Raw genomic sequence first — 21,805 nt, 5'->3', positions numbered from 1 at the left:
ACAAGTAGTCCAGGTAACTTCATAGTTTTCTTAATTATAGTAAACTAAAAAATTTCCTATTTTCCCTTAATGCAAATTGAGATCGACCTCAGTGTCTTGCCTTTGAGAATCTCTTGTGTGATCTTCACTTGTTGTGTGGTCTTCACTTGTAGCACTTTGGCTTACACCAGGAAATACATTTTCTCTGGTGACTGGTATGCTCCTGACGCGTGCTGCCTTATGTTTCTCCACTGCACCCTGTGTGTGGCTCCTGAGCGAATGTGCACACCCTGCTGGGATTCTGAGAGGAGTAAGGAAGGCTTTGTCCCATTGAGTCTGGACGCCTGTCCCAGCTGCTGGCTTGTGCAGATGGATGCCAGTGCCCATTACTGCATCACCTGCTGGGCTGTTTCAGTGAGACCAGATTGGCATGTCATCTGGACCCTGAAGTGTCCAGAGTCGTGCAGCAGAAGGGGTTAAACCAGACCCCAGCTGTGACTGGCTCGGCAGAGTCTCACTGTCTGTCCTACTCACCCTGGCTGGGTCACTAAATAGAGGTGAATGGGGTAAGTTACATCACTAGAGTTTTGTGGCCAGGTTTATGCAGGAAAAAGACACCATTGGAATATTTTTGTGACCTCTGTACGTGTGTGAACTTGTGCAGTAGATTGCTTAGCCAGAAGGATTTATGGTTGTCAGCCCAAATTCACTGAAGTTCATGTTCTTTTTAGGGCAAAGACTTGCATATCAGTTAGAAATAAGAACAGTCAAGGTTTGTGCGATGTCCTCGTCAGAGTACTGATAGGTCAGAGCACATTTGCGGTACCCAAAGCTAGTGATAGTGACGTTGGTTTTGAATGAGGACTAATTATTGGAGGGCGTCTTACTTGTTTTTATTAAATGCCCATTTGATGTAAGTAAACATTAGAAAAGGCATGCCAGCATAGTTGCAGTCTAATATTTTGTAGATTATTGATGCTTATATGATACACATTTATTCAGTTAGATTTGCTGTTACATTCCTGCTTGTTTTAGATCAAAATATTAAAAATACTTAGTTTGGGGCCCGGGGAGATAGCTCAGTAGAATAAGCGCTTGCTTGGCAAGCGCAGGGTCCTGAGTTCAATACCCGCTACTGCAAAAAAAAAACAAAAAAAACAAAAAAAAAAACCCAAAACCCACTTAGTTTGCTTAATTTCATTTTTTTCAGTACCAGAGATTAAAGCCAAGACCTTCTCACAGAGCTATATCTCCAGCTTTTTAAAAATTTTTTGAGTTAGGGTCTTGCTGAGTTACCCAGAATGGATTTGAATTTAGGATTCTCCTGCCTCAGCCCACCCCCATAGTGCTGAGATTGCAGGTGTGCACCACCACACCAGACTTTTAATTTAAGTTTGTTAGGTATCAGTATCTATTTATTTATGTATTTATTTATCTATTTATTTATTTATTGTGGTACCAGGGATTGAACTCGGGACCCTGCGCTTGCCAGGCAAGCACTTATTCTACTGAGCTATCTCCCCGGCCCCTACTATCTTTCATTTTTTTTATTTTTATTTTTTTTTAAATTTGTGTGTGTGTGTGTGTGTGTGTGTGTGGCCAGCTCAGCCCACCAGGGGGCGCGGCTGGCTGGCATGTGGTGCTGGGGGATTGAACCGCCGTCCCTGTGCTTTGTTAAGTTTGTTCCAAGTAGGTGCTTACACCACTGAGCCATCTCACCAGCCCCCTACTATCTTTTAAATTATACAAATGGTAATTAATCTGGATCTTAAAAGGTTGTACTATGCCGATAAATTAAATGTTTGTCATTATAAGAATATTTTCCAGTCAAAAATGTAGAAAATAGAAACAGACAGGAGAAGGGCTGGGGACATGGCTCAGCGGTCGAAGTGCCTGCCTGACAAGCACAAGAACTTAGATTCGATGCCCAGTACTGCAGGCTGTGCTGGCCTTGGGACTCTGGGTGTGCCATGCTAGCCACCAAAATGGGCCATGGTGGCACATGCCTGTTATCCCAGTGCTGGAGAGGCTAAGACAGAAGGATCACTACGAGTCTGAGCTGTATAGTGAAACTCTGTACCAAATAAATAAGTAAATAAGATTAAAAAAGAAAAGTAAGGAGAATAAATCATCACCCTATCCAAAAGTTTGTCCTGAATATTTTAATATCTCTTCTGGGTTTTTGTTCTATATTTAGGCAATTCTTTTTAACAATATAAACTTCTGCATTCTGTATTTTTCATTAGCATTGCTTTGTTTCTTTCCTGCATTGCTTTAGTACCAGCTTTCATTTAGATAAGGTATTAGTTTTCTTTCTTTCTTTTTTTTTTTTTTTGTTTTTTGTTTTTTTGTTTTTTGTTTTTAAAGGATAGTTCATACCACAGTGAACTTTCCTGGAATTGTAGGCTGAAATAAGGTGTTTTCTGACCTTGCAAGCACCTTCTGGCTAGGAGGTATACCCACATAGGCGTGACTCAGTCTTTCCTTATGTGCAGATAAGCCCCCCACATAGAACTGCAGCCACACTGATGTAGAGACTTCCCATCACCTTGGAGGGTTCCTCCGGCCCTGGTGGCAGACCCCTGCTGCCCTGCCCTGAAGCTCCTGTCCCTGAGGGCATTGCTTTTCTATACTGTCCGTGGTGGGTGGGACTGTGCAGAGCCTAACACTCTCTTCCCTACCCCTCACACTGCCGTGGTGAGTCCACAGTGCGCATGCACCAAGTCACTGCTTTCCCTCTCCAATGGGTGGAGGAGGAGTTACTTAGTTTTCAGTGACTGTCGTGAAGTTGGCACCTACTTTCCTGATCAGATCTTTGTGTGGTCCTGTATGCTCAGCTCTCCAGAGCAGTTTGCTAGGTGTGGGATTGCCAGGTCACCTGAGCATCTCCGTATTTCTTGTCCTGTGTGGGTGCCAGAATCAGTAAGGGAACTCCAGAAACACTGTTGCTTGTTATCACCCAGCCACTGACACTCAGTAGTATTACCAGCTGCAGCTTCTGGCTAGGACTTCAAGCTGGGCCTGCTGAGTCCATCCCCCCTTCTTCCTGCTGGCAGCGATTAGAGAACGGGTGTTTACCAGCCACTGTGTTATATTTGTGGAACAAACATGAACAAGAGTCTTCCTTCTTTTGGTCTCCCTTTGGTTCCATTCTGACCTGGAAATTTGTTTGTTTGTCTTAATTTTGAATGCAAATTTTTTTTGTTTGTTTGTTTTTTATTTTTTATTGAGTGAGTCTTGCAAAGTCACCGAACAGTCCACATTAGGCTCAAACCTGCAGTCCTCTTTCCTCAGCATTCCAGACTGCTAGGATTACAGGCATTTACACCACCTGGTTTGGATATTTGTGCAATAAATCTTTTTTTTTTTTTTTTTTAATATTTATTTATTTATTTAGTGTCTGTATGTGGCCAGCTCAGCCCACCAGGGGGCAGGGCTGGCTGGCATGTGGTGCTGGGGGATTGAACCACCGTCCCTGTGCTTTGCTTAGCTTAGCTTGTTCTAAGTAGGGGCTTTAGACCACTGAGCCATCTCACCAGCCCCTGTGCAATAAATCTTAACTCATAAAGTCTAGTGCTGGGCTGGCCAGATAGCTCAGCGGATTAAAGCATCTGTTTAGGCAGATGAAATGGTTGGTGTTTGATCCCAGGCTTGCCGTGCTGGCCCTGCTGGCCCTGCCCCTGGGGCGCTGAGATGGCGATTAAGACTGGATGGTGATTGAGACCAGGGGTGATGGTTTGTGGTTTGTGGTGGTGCGTGCCTGTGATCTCAGCTCTTGGGAGGTTGTAAACAGGCGGATCACTGTGAGTCCGATCTAGCAGTGAGACCCTGAACACCCTGTAGACCCTTCCCTAAAATACAAACATAACAAAAAAAAACCCAGTGCAATTTAATGTAAGTTTTCACTGTTTTTTCCTCATAAAAGTAATGAACCACATGATTACCAAACCACTAGTGTTACATTGTCACCTGACAGGGCCTGAGAGCCCCCTGGGGCAGAACTGGGGACCTCATCCACCCAACCCATAGGATAAGCTTGCAGGTTCTTGACTCCCATCATGGAAAAAGAATTCTCAGGACACATCACTAGGAGGGGTTAAAAGAGTTTTACTACACAAATTTAAAGCATATGCTCAGAGAACCTGTGGGCCTCAAGAGAGAGTTGTTTGTTCTTTCTCAGAATAGAACCATTTATGCTTCTCTTGAGGAGGTAGCAACCACAGGAAAAGGTGCTGTTGGCTCACAGAACAGGTCTGGTTTTGTTTTTTTTCTTAAGGTGGTTAATGTAGCATTCTTTGAATTCTTTCATCAGTTCCTTTATCTTAGGATCAGGTTCTTGTTCTTGCTTTCTTGATTAAGTCAATTTATGGACTTTCAGCATTCCTGAGGTATCTGGGCTGTAATCAGTGCAGAAGGGAAAGAACCTATGTGTGACCCAGAGGATGCTGATGTGGATGCCTTGGGTGACTTTGGGTGGTGTCCATAGTTGCAGTGTTCTTTTTTTTTTTTTTTTTTCCTTTCAGAACTGGGGATTGAACTCAGGCCCTTGCGCTTGCCAGGGAAGTGCTTATTCCACTGAGCCATCTTCCCGGCCCCAGTTGCAGTGTTCTTAAAAGAACAATTTTGAATTATAATTTCCCTTCTCCCCTTCCTGCCTAGCTTACTTCTTCTGTCCTGCCTCACCCCACCCCTATAAGACATCAGTCCCTTATTAAGCCATGCAGGAGGGTCCAGGGGCCACTTTCTAATTGCTTCAGGCCGAGGAGGAGCAACTTGGCCAGGGATCAGAAGTCTCAACCTGGCTGATCTAAAGGAGATGAAGCAGGATGGGTTTTGGTGTGTGATAAACCATCAGCGCCATAGTCTGGAAAAGAGGGCAAAGACAGCAAGTCACTGGTGCTTAAGCTTCATTTATACCTATGCTAACGTGTTCAGGATGGGGCTGTAACTTGTAGTCTCACTGCTGGGTAGCTCTAATATGAACTACCGTTATTCCCACTGTATTGGACCACTCGTACATGCATGCATCCCATTGGGCTGTTTGTGCCACTTCTCAGAGGGTGTTTGATTACCAGAATGCAAAGAAAGGTGTTCATTTAGCAGAACAGGTATCATGTCATCATATTATAGTTCCTTATTAAGATATTAAAATGTAATAGAAATTATATAGCTAATTTATGGTACACTTACTTCCAACATATATGTGTATCTTATTTATACAGTTTCAGAATGCTTGTTGAGATGTAGCTCATGTCTTAAATACCAAGTCCAAACTGAAGGAGATGTTAAAAATTCTGATCATTTTATACGTTTTAGAGATACTGTGTATATTGTATAAGAGATTGCCTGTTGGTTACTTTATATGCATTAAATTTATGTAGGTTTTTTTTTTTAATTGTTTTTACTTACATGGTTTATAACTCTAAATTCAACGGTAAAGCTTAGAGGGCCGCAGAGATAGCTCAGCAGTCTAAGTGCCTGCCTAGGCAAGGGCAAGGACCTGGGTTTGATTCCTTCCCATTACCACGTGCTGTGGCGGCCCTGGCACAGCTGAGCTGGCCACCAAGACTGGACATGGTGATGTATGCCTGTCATTCCAGCGCTGGATCACTATGAAGGATCACTATGAGTCTGAGCTGCATAGTGAGATTACCAAATACATTTTAAAAAAAGCTTAGATTCAGGGCAGGTTTTATGTTCTGGTATATACTTTTCCAGTCCCAGATGCATATATACAATGTGTTATAAGATAATAACTGTTCATTTAAACAATTATGGGGGCTGGGGAGATAGCTCAGTAGAATAAGTGCTTGCCTGGCAAGTGCAAGGGCCTGAGTTCAATTCCCCGTTCCACCAAAAAAAAAGAGAAAAAATTATAAATTGATTATTGAAAACATTTTATAATAAGCCAACATTTAAGTAATCTTTAACTCTTAAAACTCAGTTTCTTAGGTAACCAAAAGCCTAAGAATGGAAAACGTAAATGATTATCTTAATCTTAATTACTTCAGCTATGTGGCAGGCTAAGGCAGGAGGATCACAAGGCTGATCCTATCCTGGGCAACATAGTGAGCTGTTGTCAGAAGACCTGTTTTTAGCTTTTGTAAGTTCAGCTAAGAGCATGTTAATTAAGAATACTTGAGGGGCTGGGGAGATGGCTCAGTAGAATAAGAGCTTGCCTGGCAAGTGCAAGGGTCTGAGTTCAATCCCAGGTTCCACGAAAAAAAAAAAAGATACATGAATTCATATCTAGCAACTGATTAGACATGAATCCTCTTTCCATTATTCATGCCGTGAGCATATACCTTGTCCCCAGCCCCTCAGCTTCTGATGTGCAGGAGCAGCACTGGAGGGGACACCCAAGCCCTGGGATCTGTGCTGCCGCTGCTGCAGTGTAAACTCAAGAGGCACCGTGCCAGTTCTCAGATGACACAGCAGGGCAGCCATGTCTGCTGGAGACTTGGCACTGGGTAGCAGATGTGTGCTGTGAAATTTCAGACACCGTCTGCCACCTATGAGGCCTCACTTTCCTTTATAGACAGCGGTGAACCTGGCACCAGCATGTCCAGCTGCATTTGTATGCAGAGAGAAAGATGCCCTTGACTCAACAACACAAGAGACTGTGGATCTAGTTATGGCTCATTTTCTCCAAGGAAGAGTAATAAAGCAGTCACCTTACATACTGGGAACCTCAGCACTCTGAGGTGCTGAGCCAGAAGGATCACAAGTGTGAGTCCATCTTGGGCAACTTAGTGAGACTCTGTCTCAAAAATAAAAAGAGCTGGGCATGTAGCTCAGTGCAGAAGTGCTGGGTTCAATCCCCTGTACTGCTGGGGTGGTGGTGATAGTGAATGTATATTGAAATGTTCCGCAATGAGAAATAAGCTTTATATTTATTTTTCCAGTATTTAAAAACATTGGAACACCTAACTGGAGTCAAATCTGCCACGTATCAGTTGAATGATGTATAAGTTTCACAACTTCACTTGATAAATGAGTACAGTAACTACCTTGCTTGGGACTCTGTGCCTGTAGGGTTAAACCAAATGTGCCGAGGGACCTCGCAGGAGGAGGAGACAGGGAGTTATTGGAAGCTTTGAGTCAGTCTTTATTTTGGACTACTGTGAACACTGTTTGGCTTGACCACATGTTCCATGCAGCTGAGCAGTACCCAAGTTTAGTCATGGCAAGGCTTGGAAAGCATATAAATAACCCAGTCCAAAGAACAGCCAGCTCATTGCATGCTCTGCTTAAGAAGCAGGCTTTGGAGACGGTGGTACTAAATACTAAATAGAAGCTGGGGGTCCTGGGCTTGGGATGGAAGAGGCGAAGAACTTAAGGGCTGTTTCTGAGTTTTGGCCTGCGGGGTGCCCTACTATACAGCTGTTGTATTGTCAAGTTTTTTATAAGAGTGAAATGCTTATTTTTAAAGTCATAATCATTATTTTGTTAGAAATGCATAGGAACTTACCAGAGTGGGAGGAATTTGGCTGGCTCTTTTATAATTTAAGGAAACATTAAAAATATGTTTTTTGGGCCGGGAAGATAGCTCATTAGAATCAGCACTTGCCTGGCAAGTGCAGTGTCCTGAGTTCAATCCCTGGTACCGAAGGAAAAAAAAAATTGGGCCGGGGAGATAGCTCAGTAGAATAAGCACTTGCCTGGCAAGCACAAGGTCCTGAGTTCAATCCCCAGTACCACCAAAAACAAAAAAAAACAAAACACATTTTTTGATGTATGTGCCTCACACTGTTGCCCAGGCTACTCCAGAACTCATGAGTGCAAATGATCCTCCTATCTCAGCCTCCTGAATAGCTCAGACTATTCAGATATGTGCCACCGCATTTCTTTTCTTTTTTATCTTTCATTTTATGTATTTGGTATAGGATCTCACTATGCAGTTCAGACTTGTAGTGATCCTCCTGTGTTCAGCCTCTCCAGTGCTGGGATTACTTGGTGAGCACCACCACACCCAGACTTGGTCACCAGCTCATCATGCCTGGGGGCAGGGCAGGCACAGCATGGGGGACTGGGGATCGAACCCTGGCCTCTGAGCTTGCCAAAACAGGTGCTTAATTCACTGAGCTATCTTGCCAGCCCTGTTTCTTCTTGACTAGGCTTTCTGATTTCCTCATTGCTGAAACATCTAAAAGTGAGGCTTTCATTTTAAGTGTCCTAAATAGGAGTCTGGTGGATTTAAGTAGGGTAATTTTTATATAACCTTTGATTCAACACAGTTACATTCTGAGCTATTTCTCTTTTGTATTTCCAGTACTTGAGTTCAAAGCACTTTGCAAGTGCTTTTTATATTTAGGAACATTCATACTAACCACAGTTTGCTTGCAGCCAAAACAATTAATTCAAGATAGGCTCCCAAATACATCCACGGCCAAGTGTCGTTCAGCAGTCTGCGGGGTAAAGAGGGAACAGAGTGAGTCCTTCGGTGTGCTGCACCTTGCTGCCTTTCACAGTGATTCTTGCAGAATTCTCGGTTTTATTTTTTGCTTAAGAACAATCGTGGGGCCGGAGAGATGACTCAGTAGAATAAGCAGTGTTCCCCAGCAAGCTCATGGGCCTGAGTTCAATCCCCGGTTCCATAAAACAAAACAACAGTCAGTGAAGCAAATGCTACTGTATATTTTCTCTCTCTCTTTTTTTTTTTTTTTTTTTTTTTTTTTTTTTTTTTTTTTGAGGCAGAGTCTCACTGCATTTAGGCTGGCCTTAGATGCTTATGTAGCCCATGACAATCCTCTTGCCTCAGCCTCCCAAGTGTGATCACAGGCAGGATGCATCACCACACCCAGCACGTCAGTGAGACTTTGGAGATTCTAAGTGAGATCCACTAAACTTGCCAACATAATACTTTCCTCCAGGAAAATGCCAGGTGTGTTTTTGAAACTAGGAAGGGCCCCAGTGAAGACCAAGAGGTGGGTGGAGGCGCTCACTCTCCTCGTCTCCTGAAAAGATCACTGCTGTGATTTGCAAAGCACTGGAGTGTTGGGCACATTTGGCAGTGTGTTTACTCAAATTACTAAAATTTATGTGTTTAAATTTTGTTAACACAGTGGTTCTTTAATACTTTTCTTTTTCTGGTGAAGTAGAAAGAAAAATACTAGCTAAGGTATTACTGCTTGCATCCAACCACTCTTAGCAGTTATTTTAATGAATGAAGGATTTTTTTGGGTATTGAACTGAGTGCTGAGGTCACAGGAGTGCTCCACCACAACTGGTGCAGCTGAACACTAACTGGATTTTGTTTGCTTAATAGTACAGGGATGGACAAAGCTTCTCCCAAAGCCACCTGCTGCCTCTGCTGATGGCTGACACTGTGTGTCGCTAAGTCACGAGGCCCAGCTGTGCATTCCTGCGACGTGGCAGGGGTCACCCACAAAAGAGGCTACTGGCTTTCATGTCCCCCTGGTTAGTAAGGGTCTTGCAGCACCACACTCTCCTCTTCGAAGTCGAACAGCCCCAGAGACCTGGCAGTGGCAGCCACACCAGAGGCCAGAAGTGAACCTTTTTTTCAAGTATAATATCACACACAGTATAATTCAGTGAGCTACCATGTGGGAGCTGCAAAAAGGGACATTGTGTTCTTTGACTAAATTGTTACTTTTATAATTTGTTTCTCAGTAATATAAATAATAAAGCAACTATACGAAGAGGGTTTTTATATGTATGATGTAAATTAAAATTTCTTGTGACTAAGCAAATTTCTTATGACTGAGTGGCAACCTTTATAAAAGACTAGGGGGTTGGGGAGATAGCTCAGTGGAATAAGTGCTTGCCTAACAAGCGCAAGATCCTGAGTTCAATCCAAGGTCTTCAGTTCAATCCCTGGTACTGCATAAACAAACAAAACTAAGAGACTTAAAGTATGGATATCCTTAAGTCTGATGGTGGTTTTAAAAATGTGCATTCAGGGCTGGGGATATAGCTCAGCATCTTAGGCACCTGCCTGACAAGTGCAAGGTCCTGAGTTCAATCCCCAGTACCACCAAAAAAAAAAAAAGAAAAAAAAAAAGTGTATTCAGAAAAGTTCCCTTGCTGCAGAGCCAAACCAGGCAGGTTGTCATGAAGAAGCAGGCTACACAATGTAGCTCTGGAACTCCATTTTCTAGATTCAGTGAGTCGCGGCCACAGCTTTATCTCTGTGGAGCTAGGCAGCAAACTAGGGCTCTTGCTTGTTGGGTGTGTATTGTATGCCCAGCAGCACCCCAGGTTTGGAGTTTATGACTAAGCAGTCGTACTTCTCAGTAAGGCCCTGCCCTTGTGGCTCTTCTCTTTATTTTATTTATTTGTTCAGGGCTGCGGCACAAGCCCAGTGCCACCCTCCACTGCTGAGCTGCATACCTGCCTCAGGCTTTCTGTCAAGCCTAGCAGAGTTGGCAGCTGTATGCCATGGAACACAGCCCGCAGGTGCAGAAGCCCATGGCACTGTGTACTTCTGCACCTTAGGTGACAGGTAAACACACTGAACTGCCGAGCTAGACAGTAGCCCAAGTGTGATGCTTCAGAGTGCTACTGTATGATAACCAGAGTTCTGAAGAGAGAAAAATCAAAGAATTGAAATCAGTATTTCAAAAAATGTCAAGCCAGAATCTGTAATGGGCTGACTTTAGTAGTCTAGAGGGGTATGAGACGAATATTATGTCCAACACAGGATTGCCATGGAGAAGCAATGGTTGTATGGCATCAATCACTTTTTAAAAGCATTTAAAGTCTTAACTGGGGCTGGGGAGATAGCTCAGTAGAATAAGCACAAGGGCCTGAGTTCAATCCCCAGTTCTGCAAAAAAAAATTAAAATAAAATAAAAATAAAAAAATCTTAGGGAGAGCCTGCTCTGTCCCACTCCTCGTACCCAGAGGACGAAGGTCATGATGACGAGGTTGATTTATGATGGCCACAGTGTCAGCTAAGAGCAGAACTCCTTGAAGGTCCCAGGAAGAGGCCACAAGAGAATCTGGTCTGTTAGGCACAGGCCGGGACTAAGAGGCATTGCTTGTTTTTAACCACAGCTTGCTCAGCTAGAGGGGCCTCTAGATGGGCTCACCTGTTGCTGAGGCCATCTTACGGGGTAGGAATGTCTCTGTCTGTCAGGTGTTGTCACAACCAGGCCTTTCGGAGGACTGGACCCAGAGCTAGTACCTTCAGAGGGCCAAGTAGCTGTGCGCTGTCCTTTCCTGTGCCCATGTGTGGCCTCCTCAGTTGCCACTTGCCATTGTCTCCTGCTGGAGCTCCTAATTGGGCTGGGGTTTTTTTGTTTTTTTGAGACAGGGCCTCATCTCACTTTGTAGCCCAGGCTGGTCTCAAACTCACAACAATCCTCCTGCCTCAGCCTTCAGAGTGCTGGGATAATCCCTTCAACCAGACTGGGTGGGTCCTCTGGTCTAGAAAACAGCCCAGAAGAGCTGGAGTGGTGGGTGGAAGGAGACTGGGCTGGCCCAGTGCAGTCCTTTAGAAGCCCAAGAGGGAGACCTGTTTTGCCACCAAAACTGAAATACTCATGTTTTTATTATGCAGATGCTGGGCCTCTTAAACCAGGAAGAACCCAGTGCCCCAGCCTGTGCTAACAAAGTCCCCACTGGCTCATGTTTGGAGGAGAAGGGGTCTGCCTGAGGGCAGGAAGTCCAGGGCTGCAGCACTGGCCTTGCTGCCTGTCCAGTGACCCTGTCATTCCCCCCTTTGGGGGGCTCACTCAGTGTGGTGGCCCAAATAGTGGCACCCTGTTGGCCCTGTATCTGTGGGGCAGGCCAGTTTGGAGCCTGGGACAGTGGGGCACTTGGCTCTCTGGCCCTCTTCCTGGATGGGTCATCAGCTGCTGGCCACTTGGAGGCTGCTGATCTGGGTGCTTCAGCAGGCCTGACCCGCCCCATGGCCCTGTTCTGGGTGTCTGGCAGCTGCTCAGAGTTCCGGGGAAAATGTTGGTACACTCAGGGCCTGGGCACAGAGCTGCTGCAGTCTCTTGCTTCCATCCTGCCAGCAAAGAAAGTCACAGGCGATCATGTGCATGCATGTGTGTGTGTATGCGTGTGTGTGTGTGTGTATGCGTGTGTGTGTGTGTGTGTGTGTGTGTGTACACGTACATGTGTATGAGTATGCCCTGGGATCCTCCCTTGTACAGCCCAGGCAGCACTCCCCTTAGCATGGTTGGCCCTGGAGAAGCCTTGGCAGCCTTGCCTACTGCTGGCTCCTCCTGGTGAGTCCACAGCCAGAAGGCAGAGTCTTGTCTTATACTGAATTTTTGTGTGGAAGGGATGTGGAGGCTTAAGTTTAAAGGTTATAAAACACCAAGTCTTCCTTTCCGAGTAAGTAAAAGCATCTAGTATGTGTTCACCAAATGTGTCCAGAAGAAAAAGTAAATATGCTTTGCATCATGGAGTTAGGCCTTTAGTGAATAATATTCAATGCAAAATTGCACCAGAAGTAACTATTACACATGCAAGTAGTATGGGGCTTCGCTTACAAGTGTGGAGATGCGGTTTCCCGGAAGCTCAGCTCTGACACCTATCCCTCTTGTGTCTAGGAGCTGTGTCAGTGTCGGCCTGGCGAGGGGAACTGCTCTTGCTGCAAGGAGTGTATGCTGTGCCTGGGCGCCCTGTGGGATGAGTGCTGCGACTGTGTCGGTGAGTGGGGAGGCATCTACCTGTGTGGCCCGGGCCGGCCTTGAACTCACTGCCATCCTCCTGCCTCAGCCTACTGAGTGCTGGGAAGGCAGGCATGTGCCACCACACCCAGCTTTGTCTCTGTGTTTCCTAGGATCCGATCCTTGATAAGTGGTCACCTGTGTAGACAGAGTATGTAGACAACACCATGTGATTTCACTTGATTGTGTTGTGCCGTATTTCCATTTTTATAGAAAGAGATCTGAAAGGAGATTTAAAGTGCTTCTCCTTGGGGTGGACAAAGGGGTAGTAGGCAAAGGCAGAATTTGTTACTTTTTATTTCAGAATCTTACATTTGCATTTTTTATGAATCCTGTTTCTATTTGCTAATATGTGTGCTTTATGAGAAGCATCTGAGAAACTTCTGCATTAATAAAAAGGCCAGGTGCACTAGTGTGTCAGCAGAACGCTGCTGCCTGTGTTGTTAAGAGAGAGGTCTACATGCAGCTTGTTCAGGGGAGCCCTATCCCCACAGCAGTCAGCCTTCTCCCCTGGAGGCCAGGGTGGGATCTGCTTTCTGCGAAACATTCCAGCCAGACTAAGTTGGTGGAGCCCTGCGCACACGTGTGGGATCTCTGTGCACGGCTCCTGAGTGAGAATGTCTTGGTCATATTTCTCTTACTGCTGAGACAAAATATCTAACACCCAAAGTTAAAGGGGAAAAGGTTTATTTAGCTCACAGTTCGTAGAGGTTTCAGTCCATAATCGGCTGACTCCATAGCAGAGTGGCATTACAGAGGGGAAACAGTTCCCCATGGGCAGAAGGTAGCCAAGCAAGGAAGACACATTCTGTCCCATGTATTGTACCCAGGCTACTGGGGTAGAGTGCTGTCAGATCAGTCAGTGGACTAATGTAGTAATTGCTCACCCTTCATCCTAGCATTTTACTACGAATCAGTCACACAATCTAGATCAAGCCACTCCTGCAAAAGCTCTGCCTATGACCATGTGAGGCTTTGGGGGACATCTAGACACAACCACAACTGGGTCCCCCCAGAGCAGAGATGGGCCAGGTTCATCTTTCCACCTTAGTTTTCGCTTTACTGCATGAGCCGAGTACACATGTGTATGTTGCAGCCATGTAGCCCCAAGACGACTCGCCTCTCTTGTCCTCCTGGAAAGCATCAGCTAACTCCCTGTTACAAGGGTTTTGTTTTCCCATCTTTTACTTTCCCATGTGGTTGTATCAGTACTTTAGTGAAGACAACATTAATAATCGGGTTCATAAAATAGTGTCACTGATTTGATGTATAGTAATTTATTAAGTGACACTGAGCCCAGTCTACACAAATTAGACCCTGTCTCAAAAATAAAACAGTTCTGGGGCTGGTGAGATGGCTCAGTGGTCTAAAGCACCTACTTAGAACAAGCTTAGCAAAGCACAGGGACCACGGTTCAATCCCCCAGCACCACATGCCAGCCAGCCCCACCCCCTGGTAGGCTGAGCTGGTCACACACACACACACACATAAATAAAAAATTTTTAAAAAAAAATTAAAAAAATAGTTCTTAAAAAGGGCTGGGGGTGTAGCTCAGTACAAAACAAAACAATAATATGGCAAAAAGTGAAGAATAATTGCTAATCTGTCTGTTACTCTTCTGTTGTTGCTGGGACAAATATCTGACACTCGAAGGAAGGAAAGGTTTATTTAGCTCACAGTTACTGGAGGTTTCAGTCCATACTCAGCTGGCTCCAAGAGAAGAGTGGCATATGGCAGGGGGCAGCAGTTCATGGTGGTGGCAAGGAACAGAGAACACAAGGGAGTAGTAGCAACAACAGTGGCAAGAGAGAGCAAGTCTCTTTCTTTCTTATGTTGCCTTCAGGCTATCTGCCCCAGGCTGGGTGAATCACTTACACCCATAATCCCAGCAGTACTCAGATTTATAATTCCAGCCTTGGATCATGAATCAGTCACAAATTCCAGAAGCCGCCCTGTATTAGTTACTCTTCTCTGGTTGCTGGGATAAATACCGACACTCAAAATGAGGGAAGGAAAGATCTATTTAGCTCACAGTTACTGGAGGTTTCAAGACACTGGAGGAGAGGTTGGGGTGCTGCCCTGTCCAGGATGACCCTCTCCACATCTCTCAGAAAGCACAGGCTGGCCAGTTTAGCAGTTCGAACCTCTCTGGCCCCGCCCCTCAGGCCCACCCTGGTCCTCTGGCCCCACTCCTCAATCCACTCATTGCTCCCCCAGCCACGTCTGCTCCATAACTTACATGAGGCTTTGGGGGGACAACTAGACACAAACCATGACATAATCCTTATGCAGCACTCTTATGCTCCTTTCATTTGGTTCTCACAACTAACTCTGGAGCCTGAGCATGTCGCTGTCCCTCATAGTGCACATGAGGAAACAGGCCAGAAAGTGACGTGACCGCGCTCACTTGTATCTGTGACTTTGTTCCCTGGCTGGTCACGTGTCACACGTCACTCAGCTCCTTGTGAGGAGATGGGGTGAGGATGGCAGTGACCCTGGAATCCTATCAGAGCACCAGAGCTTTCATGTGTACCCCAAGGCCTGTTACTGTTCAGCTAGGAGCTGATGCTGGTTGCCAGAAGTAATTATCCATACCAGTTTTTCATAATTTAAACTATAAACATTTTTGTCCTGTTTTCTAAATGCACAAAACTTCAAATATTTTGGTGTAATCAGCTCTGTGCAGAGCACTGACGTGGCTTGGGCCTCGCTATCTATGTTGCCCTTCTAAGCTCCAGATCTGGCTATGGTCTCACCTGGCTACATGTTTTCACTCGTGCTCCTCGTGCATTCGGGCAGAAGACAGCATGTGCACTTGTGTAACAGAAGGGTCCCAAGCAGTATTTGCTTTTCTGTGCCACCTAAGGGCTCTTACGGAGTGGAGTCCCCAGGAAGTACAGCAGACAGGAGCACAGGTTCAGCTTGATCTTGGCTCTAGCCTGGATTATACACATCGTTTAATTGATCTGGGCCCATTTCTCCTCCCTGAATTTGTACTTAGGAACTTATAAATTTGGCTTAACTTTTCAAACCCTTAATTTGACAAAAAAATGTAACATTTTAGATCTAGTAGATAGCAAACAAAAATGAAATAATTTAAATTTTTTTAGGGATTGGTTTGAAACAGGGTCTCCCTGTGCAGCCCAGCCTGGCCTCAAACTCACAGTGATCGTCCTGCCTCAGCCTCTGGAGTGCTGGGATTACAGGGGAGGGCTACCCCCACCCAGACTAAAGTTTAAAAAGATGGAGTTCATGCAGGGAACCCAGAGGCTCTGTTGTAGTTCCTGTTGCTCTGAGCCCTAACCCAAAGACAGGGTCAGGTCAGTGGGAGCCCAGGAATAGGGCCTGGGCTGCCCTACCCAGCCTGTGTTCTGTCCTTGGTGACTCTGTGCTCACCCCTCTGCCTTGTCCATGGGTCATTTTCCAACTCCTTTTCTCCTTCAGCCTTTATCAGTGGCTGTGGAAACGCTAAGCCTTCTCTGCATTTGCATGCTCATTTCTGCATAGCCCACTCCACTCTCAGGTCCTTTTTGCTCAGAACAATAATCCTGTTATCACCACTTTTATGTTGAGCTGTGGGCAGGGTGGGTAGGCGGCCCCCAGATCCTTCCCATCTTTTCTTTACTTCTCCCCCAACTCAGATGTGTCCCCAGCCAGCTTTACACCAGCCTGCCCGCTGGACCTGTCCTTCCCCAGGGTCTGGTCCCTGGTGTGCTCCAAGCCTCTGGGGGATGGCACTGTACCTGCTAGGCCCCTTCAGTAGACACTGGGAAGCACCAGCACACAATGTGAGGATCCATACAGCTTTACTTTGCTGGCACGTAGGGTACACGGCAGGAGCCAAGGAAGCCCTCAGTGTCAGCTCTGCTTCTGCCTTCTCCAGGGATGTGCAACCCTCGAAACTACAGCGACACCCCGCCCACCTCTAAGAGCACCGTGGAGGAGCTTCATGAGCCCATACCCTCTCTATTCCGGGCGCTCACCGAGGGGGACACACAGCTCAACTGGAACATTGTGTCCTTCCCTGTTGCAGAGGAGCTTTCCCACCATGAGAACCTGGTTTCTTTCCTGGAAACTGTGAATCAGCCCCACCACCAAAACGTGTCTGTCCCCAGCAACAATGTTCACACACCTTACTCCAGTGACAAAGGTAACCTTCCTCTTTGCCCCTCCCTTCTGTTCCTGTGGTCCAGGAAACCTGGACTAAGTGTCTTCAGGGCAGCCTCAGCCTGGGATCCCAGACTGGATGAGAAGGTATGTGGGCAACCGTGTCAACCCCCAGTGTTGGCCTGCACCAGCCTTCCCTTTCCTCATAAAATGGCACCAGTGCCGCCTGGCTGCATGCTGTTGGTTTGTGTCAGGTGCCTGCAGAGCCAGGCTGTCCTGGGCTGCCAGCCAAGTTCTGTGTGAGCAGGGAGAGGCTGCAGACCCCGAGCTGGGCCAGTCCTCTGTGAAAGTATGGTGGGCCTAGGAGAGCTAACATGGTCGAGAGACTTCAGAATACCAGCAGCATCTTAAAGAACATTCACTAGTGAGGGAGGACAAGGGCGGTCTATAAAGCCTGAAAACTTGCATTGAAAGGCACCACACAGTTTTACTGTAGAATAAGAAAATTATGAAAAGGTCAGTTATTTCATAACATGAAGTGAATTAGGTATAAATGCTACAATTTATACTCTCTTTGGTTGGTTATTTATTATAGTCTCCATTATAATCCTACCTACATAAAATAGAACTTAGAACATGAATAATAAAAGCAAAACAGCATTTGTTATATGAGAATAAGAATTCTTGTTTCCTTTTAGATTAAGATGTTTTATAAAATAAGTTCTATATGGGATGTAGTACTAAGATGTTTTGTCCCATTGTCCCATTATTAAAATGTGAATAACAGGGCCTGCGAGATAGCTCAGCAGACTAAGTACCTGCTTAGGCACGCTCAGGGACCAGGGTTCAATCTCTGGCACCACATGTCATGCTGGCCCTATCCATGGGTGTGCTGAGCTGGCCACCAAGACTGGGCATGGTGGCACACATCTATAATCCCAGTGCTAGGGAGGCTGAAAACAGGAGGATCACTACCAGTCCCAGCTGCATAGTGAGACCCTGTACCAAATACATTAAAAAATGAATAAATAAACGTGAATAAGCAACACCATCCATATCTGTGATCCTTCAGCCTCCCAGGAGATCATGGGGCTCCCAAAGGTACTAGCAGGAAGCTGGACCCTGGCTGGAAGCTGTCCTTGCAGACGCGCCCAGCCCACACTGGCACTTTCAGCTTGAGGTTGATTACTCTGAGGAACCTCCCAGGCCTTCTGGCAATGTCCTATACCCACATCGTGAATCAGTGGATGTTCAGGCTTTGGAGGTGTCAATTTCCTGCTCACTGATAGTCCCTCTATACCTCAGTCTAGTGTCACAGCCCTTGTCAGTTTTCCTTTCTGACAAGGCCCCATCTGTGGTCCTCCAGTGATCCTGTGGTGCCCCATAGCCCCACCGCTGTCTGATTCATCTCGGTCCCTGCCCTGCACACTCACACCCCTGCTCTGGTGTTTGCTCATCTGATGCTGGGCCTCGGCCTTCACTCCTCCTCCTGTGAAGTCTTCCTCACTATTCAGGCCCACGGTGCTTTCACACTTCTAAATGGCTCTGTGAAAATAACTTTACCTTGGAGCATACACTCTATTTCATGGGGTTTTTTGTCCTTGATTTATTTCATGTACCTTATGCTCCTAGCTAGGAAGTCTTAATAGGGCTAACCACCAGATTTAAAAACCAGCAGCGATTGTCTTGTTGGAAAGGAGGACTAGAAATTGTCACTAGTGATGGGAATATTTCCTGATGACCCACACCTGCACCCAGCATTGCTAGTCACTGTACTTTATTGAGATTATTTGAGTCTGGATGATTTTGCTATCAGTTTTCCACATAAGCTGAGAATCGAACCCTTCAGACTTCCTTTGGCTGGAGAATTATCTCACCATAGGAAATCTCATCAGCAGTGCTCAGGGCTTGGGGTGGCGAGCAGTAGCACCCCTGACCTGTCACGCACAAGGCCCCACGTTCCTCCCCAGCTCTGAGCTGCAGGTGATTTGCTTTGTCCTCCAGAGTGAGAGATCTTGTACAGAAACACGAAGGTGGATCCCTCTCACTCTCCCTCCTCTTCATCCTGCATTGCCAGGATGAGCAGCTTCCTCCTGCTGAGCAGGGTAAGGGAGCAGTTCCGGTTTGTCCTTCCTCGCCCTGCAGTGGCCATGTCTGTCTTGCAGAGCACATGTGCACGGTGGTTTACTTCGATGACTGCATGTCCATCCACCAGTGTAAGATCTCCTGTGAGTCCATGGGCGCCTCCAAATACCGCTGGTTCCACAATGCCTGCTGCGAGTGCATTGGCCCTGAGTGCATCGACTATGGCAGCAAGACCGTCAAGTGCATGAACTGCATGTTCTAGAGGATAAAGAAATTCAGCCAAAGTGGTGTAGTCACAGAGAAGTGGGAAAAATTACTCAGCACCAGAGCGCTTCAGAGAGGTAGAGAATTTGGAATGAGCTCCTTCTAAACTATGACATGCCCAGGAATATGCTAAATTTCATGATTATACCCGACCTTCCAGGCTTTCCTGCCTGCTAGCAATACATTACTTCGCTGGAGTGTGTGCACAGTTTGGCCAGACAGGAAACAGATGTGCAGAAAGCCTTAAAATATCCAAGGCCTCACTAGCAAGCCTGAAGCCATCTTCTTCGAGCATCTACACTTGTTGCTGACAGACGGTTAGCAGGAGCCTGGGATGTGGTCACGACCTGTGCCAACTCAGCTCTAGGTCCTGGAGTCTTCTGCTTGTGCTAGGGGCCTTCGCTGCTTTACAGACTGGACTCGGACACACCTCTCACTGAGCCCCCATGGACACTCCACTCTTGAAATCTTTCAGTCAGCTTTAGAAAGCAGGTGTTACCATTGAGAACTCTCACATAGCAGAGATTCTCTCCCACAGGACACTGGCAGTCGCCACTGTAAGGAACATGTCCCCTCCTTCTGCACCCACCCAAAGTGCTGGTGGTGCCTGAAAAGTCACCTTTACCAGGGCCTTCAGATATACCACGTGGGTCTCCCTGGCAGCTGCAGCGCCCTGGGCTGAGGATCCCTGCCATGTCATAGCGCCATATGGGTGTCAGGGAATCTGCTTGGCCAGCCAGGCAGCCTGGGTCTCAGCAGAGGCGTGGGGGGTGTCCATGGAGAGGGACAGGGCAGGGCAAAAATCTGGGAGCCAGACGGAAGACAAACTCTTTGTGCTTGCTGTTGTTATTTTATCTTTCATTTGTTGAGCTTATATCTGAATCTAACGTTCTCATTAAACAAGTGTCATTGTGTTGTAGGAATTTAAGATTCTGAAACTCAAAAAGTTTCTGAAACTCAAAAACCTGTTGAGGATGGTGTCTACTCCAAATGCACACAGAACCACCTTGTCCTCTCTGCTGGTTGTGTCTGGCACAAAGAGTCTCCTGCACTCTATGTCCCAATCATCTAGCTGCAGTCAAGATAATATTTATATGACAGTAACCTCACAAAATTGCTGATTACTCTAGTGCTTTTTGAATGACAACTTTTTAGGAACACTCCTTTGTATGTCTACATATTTGAGTATATAAAATAGATAATGTTCTGGCATATGTTTTATACTATTATTTGAGCTCTAGTTAGATCATTTGACATAGTATGATTAATTATTATAAAATATAAAACCTGATACCTATTTTCTTTCAGATAACTCCAATGAGTATTCAAGGTACATTAGCCTTATAAGAAGTTATGATTTAGTTCCTGGAAGTTATTTTAGTGGGAAGATGTTGGGGTGTCCTTTCATACTTTACCTAGAGTGCCTCTGTTTAAAGCGCCTTAAAATTCTAGCTCTTTTTCATTAGGAGAGAACTCAAGGAGAGAAAATATTAAAGGAGTCTGCATCATTTCAACCTGCTGGTTTCGGGTTAATCTGATACCTATGAATGGAGGAATTCTTTTTTGTGTTTGTTTTACAGCAACATTGGTAATGTTTTCTTCATGCTGATAGTAAACATATTAACTGCATTTATCATTTTTAAGATCATCATTATTAAAGAGTCAGCATTCCCTTTCCACTCATTAGATGTCACAGTGGTTAATTTCTTAAACCATGTCACTTCAGCTGGTTTTTCCACACGCTTTCTCCTGCTAGAAATTGTCCCCAGTGGGATGATCTTTCATATTTAAACTTGTTTATTTTTCCAAGTTTACCAAGCGGTTGAGAAAGACAGAGCTCACCTAAAAGCTTCCATTTCCAGTTCTGAAATGCTTTCAAGGTCCTGAATAAGTCTTTTTCCAAAGTGAAAGTGACACACTTGAGAAGCCCGTCGCCTGGCTGTAACTTGGACCCTTCATCATTCCAGTATATTCTTCCTGCCTTGAAGCTTTGTTTAAAATTTCTTTTTCTTTTTAATAAAAAATTAGGTTGTTACTTGTAGTCAGACCCCAAAATACTAGATTTCCAATCAGTAGGTGCTGTAGAAGCCATATGTGAAAAGCCTTTTTTCTATGCTTGCCAGCGGGGTGCTCTGCTGCCTTCCTCACAGCACTATTGCTGCACCTGTGTTCATAATTGTCACATCAAGTCAAATGATCAAATAAAATCTAATGTATGTTTCTTTGTGTAGAAGTTCGACTCTAAAGCTTCAGAAAACAAAAAATTGTTTGACTGAAAAAATATTTATAAATCAGAATGGCATTGAAAGAAAAGAAGCAAAAGTGGAAAATTAGGTCAACACAAGCCACATTTTAAAGTTTTTTTATGAAAAAGCTTCAGAGGCCGTTAAAATCTATTCTGCACCCCGGTGTCTTTGTTTGCTGTATTTTATATGACTTACAATGTAGAAAAGTGTGTTCTTTGTTGTCTTTAGAAGCAAAAGCATATTTTAATAAAAAAGTGAAATGAGTGAGTCATATTTTGTTCACAGCAGCATGAAACACCTGTGAGGATGACGCTCTCCTCTGAGGACCTGCGCTCCCGGGTGTCCCTCTGACACTGTTAACCCAGTTGCAATTTGTGCACTGCTCTCGCGTGCTATCCTCCAGCCTGGGGACCTTGGACTCAAGTCCATCCTCCTAGTTCTGCTGGACTGGGCTGGCAGCAGATGGCAGACAGGAGT

At 45.5% G+C, this 21,805-nt stretch overlaps 1 protein-coding gene across 1 annotated transcript in view; it reads left to right on the top strand.

The window, feature by feature from the left end:
• The window catches only part of Twsg1 (twisted gastrulation BMP signaling modulator 1), a 31,938-nt gene extending 10,347 nt beyond the window's left edge, over positions 1 to 21,591 (top strand). Inside the window, exons 3-5 of the mRNA XM_004645042.2 lie at positions 12,507 to 12,606; positions 16,510 to 16,776; positions 18,899 to 21,591. Of these exons, the coding sequence (XP_004645099.1) occupies positions 12,507 to 12,606; positions 16,510 to 16,776; positions 18,899 to 19,080 (549 nt within the window). The 3' untranslated portion in view covers positions 19,081 to 21,591. The remainder of the gene's footprint in view (positions 1 to 12,506; positions 12,607 to 16,509; positions 16,777 to 18,898) is intronic.
• Positions 21,592 to 21,805: the final 214 nt, after the last annotated feature.

The sequence above is a fragment of the Octodon degus genome, unplaced genomic scaffold (genome assembly GCF_000260255.1).
Source record: "Octodon degus isolate 3935 unplaced genomic scaffold, OctDeg1.0 scaffold00216, whole genome shotgun sequence".
Classification (NCBI taxonomy): Eukaryota; Metazoa; Chordata; class Mammalia; order Rodentia; family Octodontidae; genus Octodon; species Octodon degus.
Note: the sequence above shows the minus strand (reverse complement) of the source record. Positions and strands in the feature narration are given on the sequence as shown.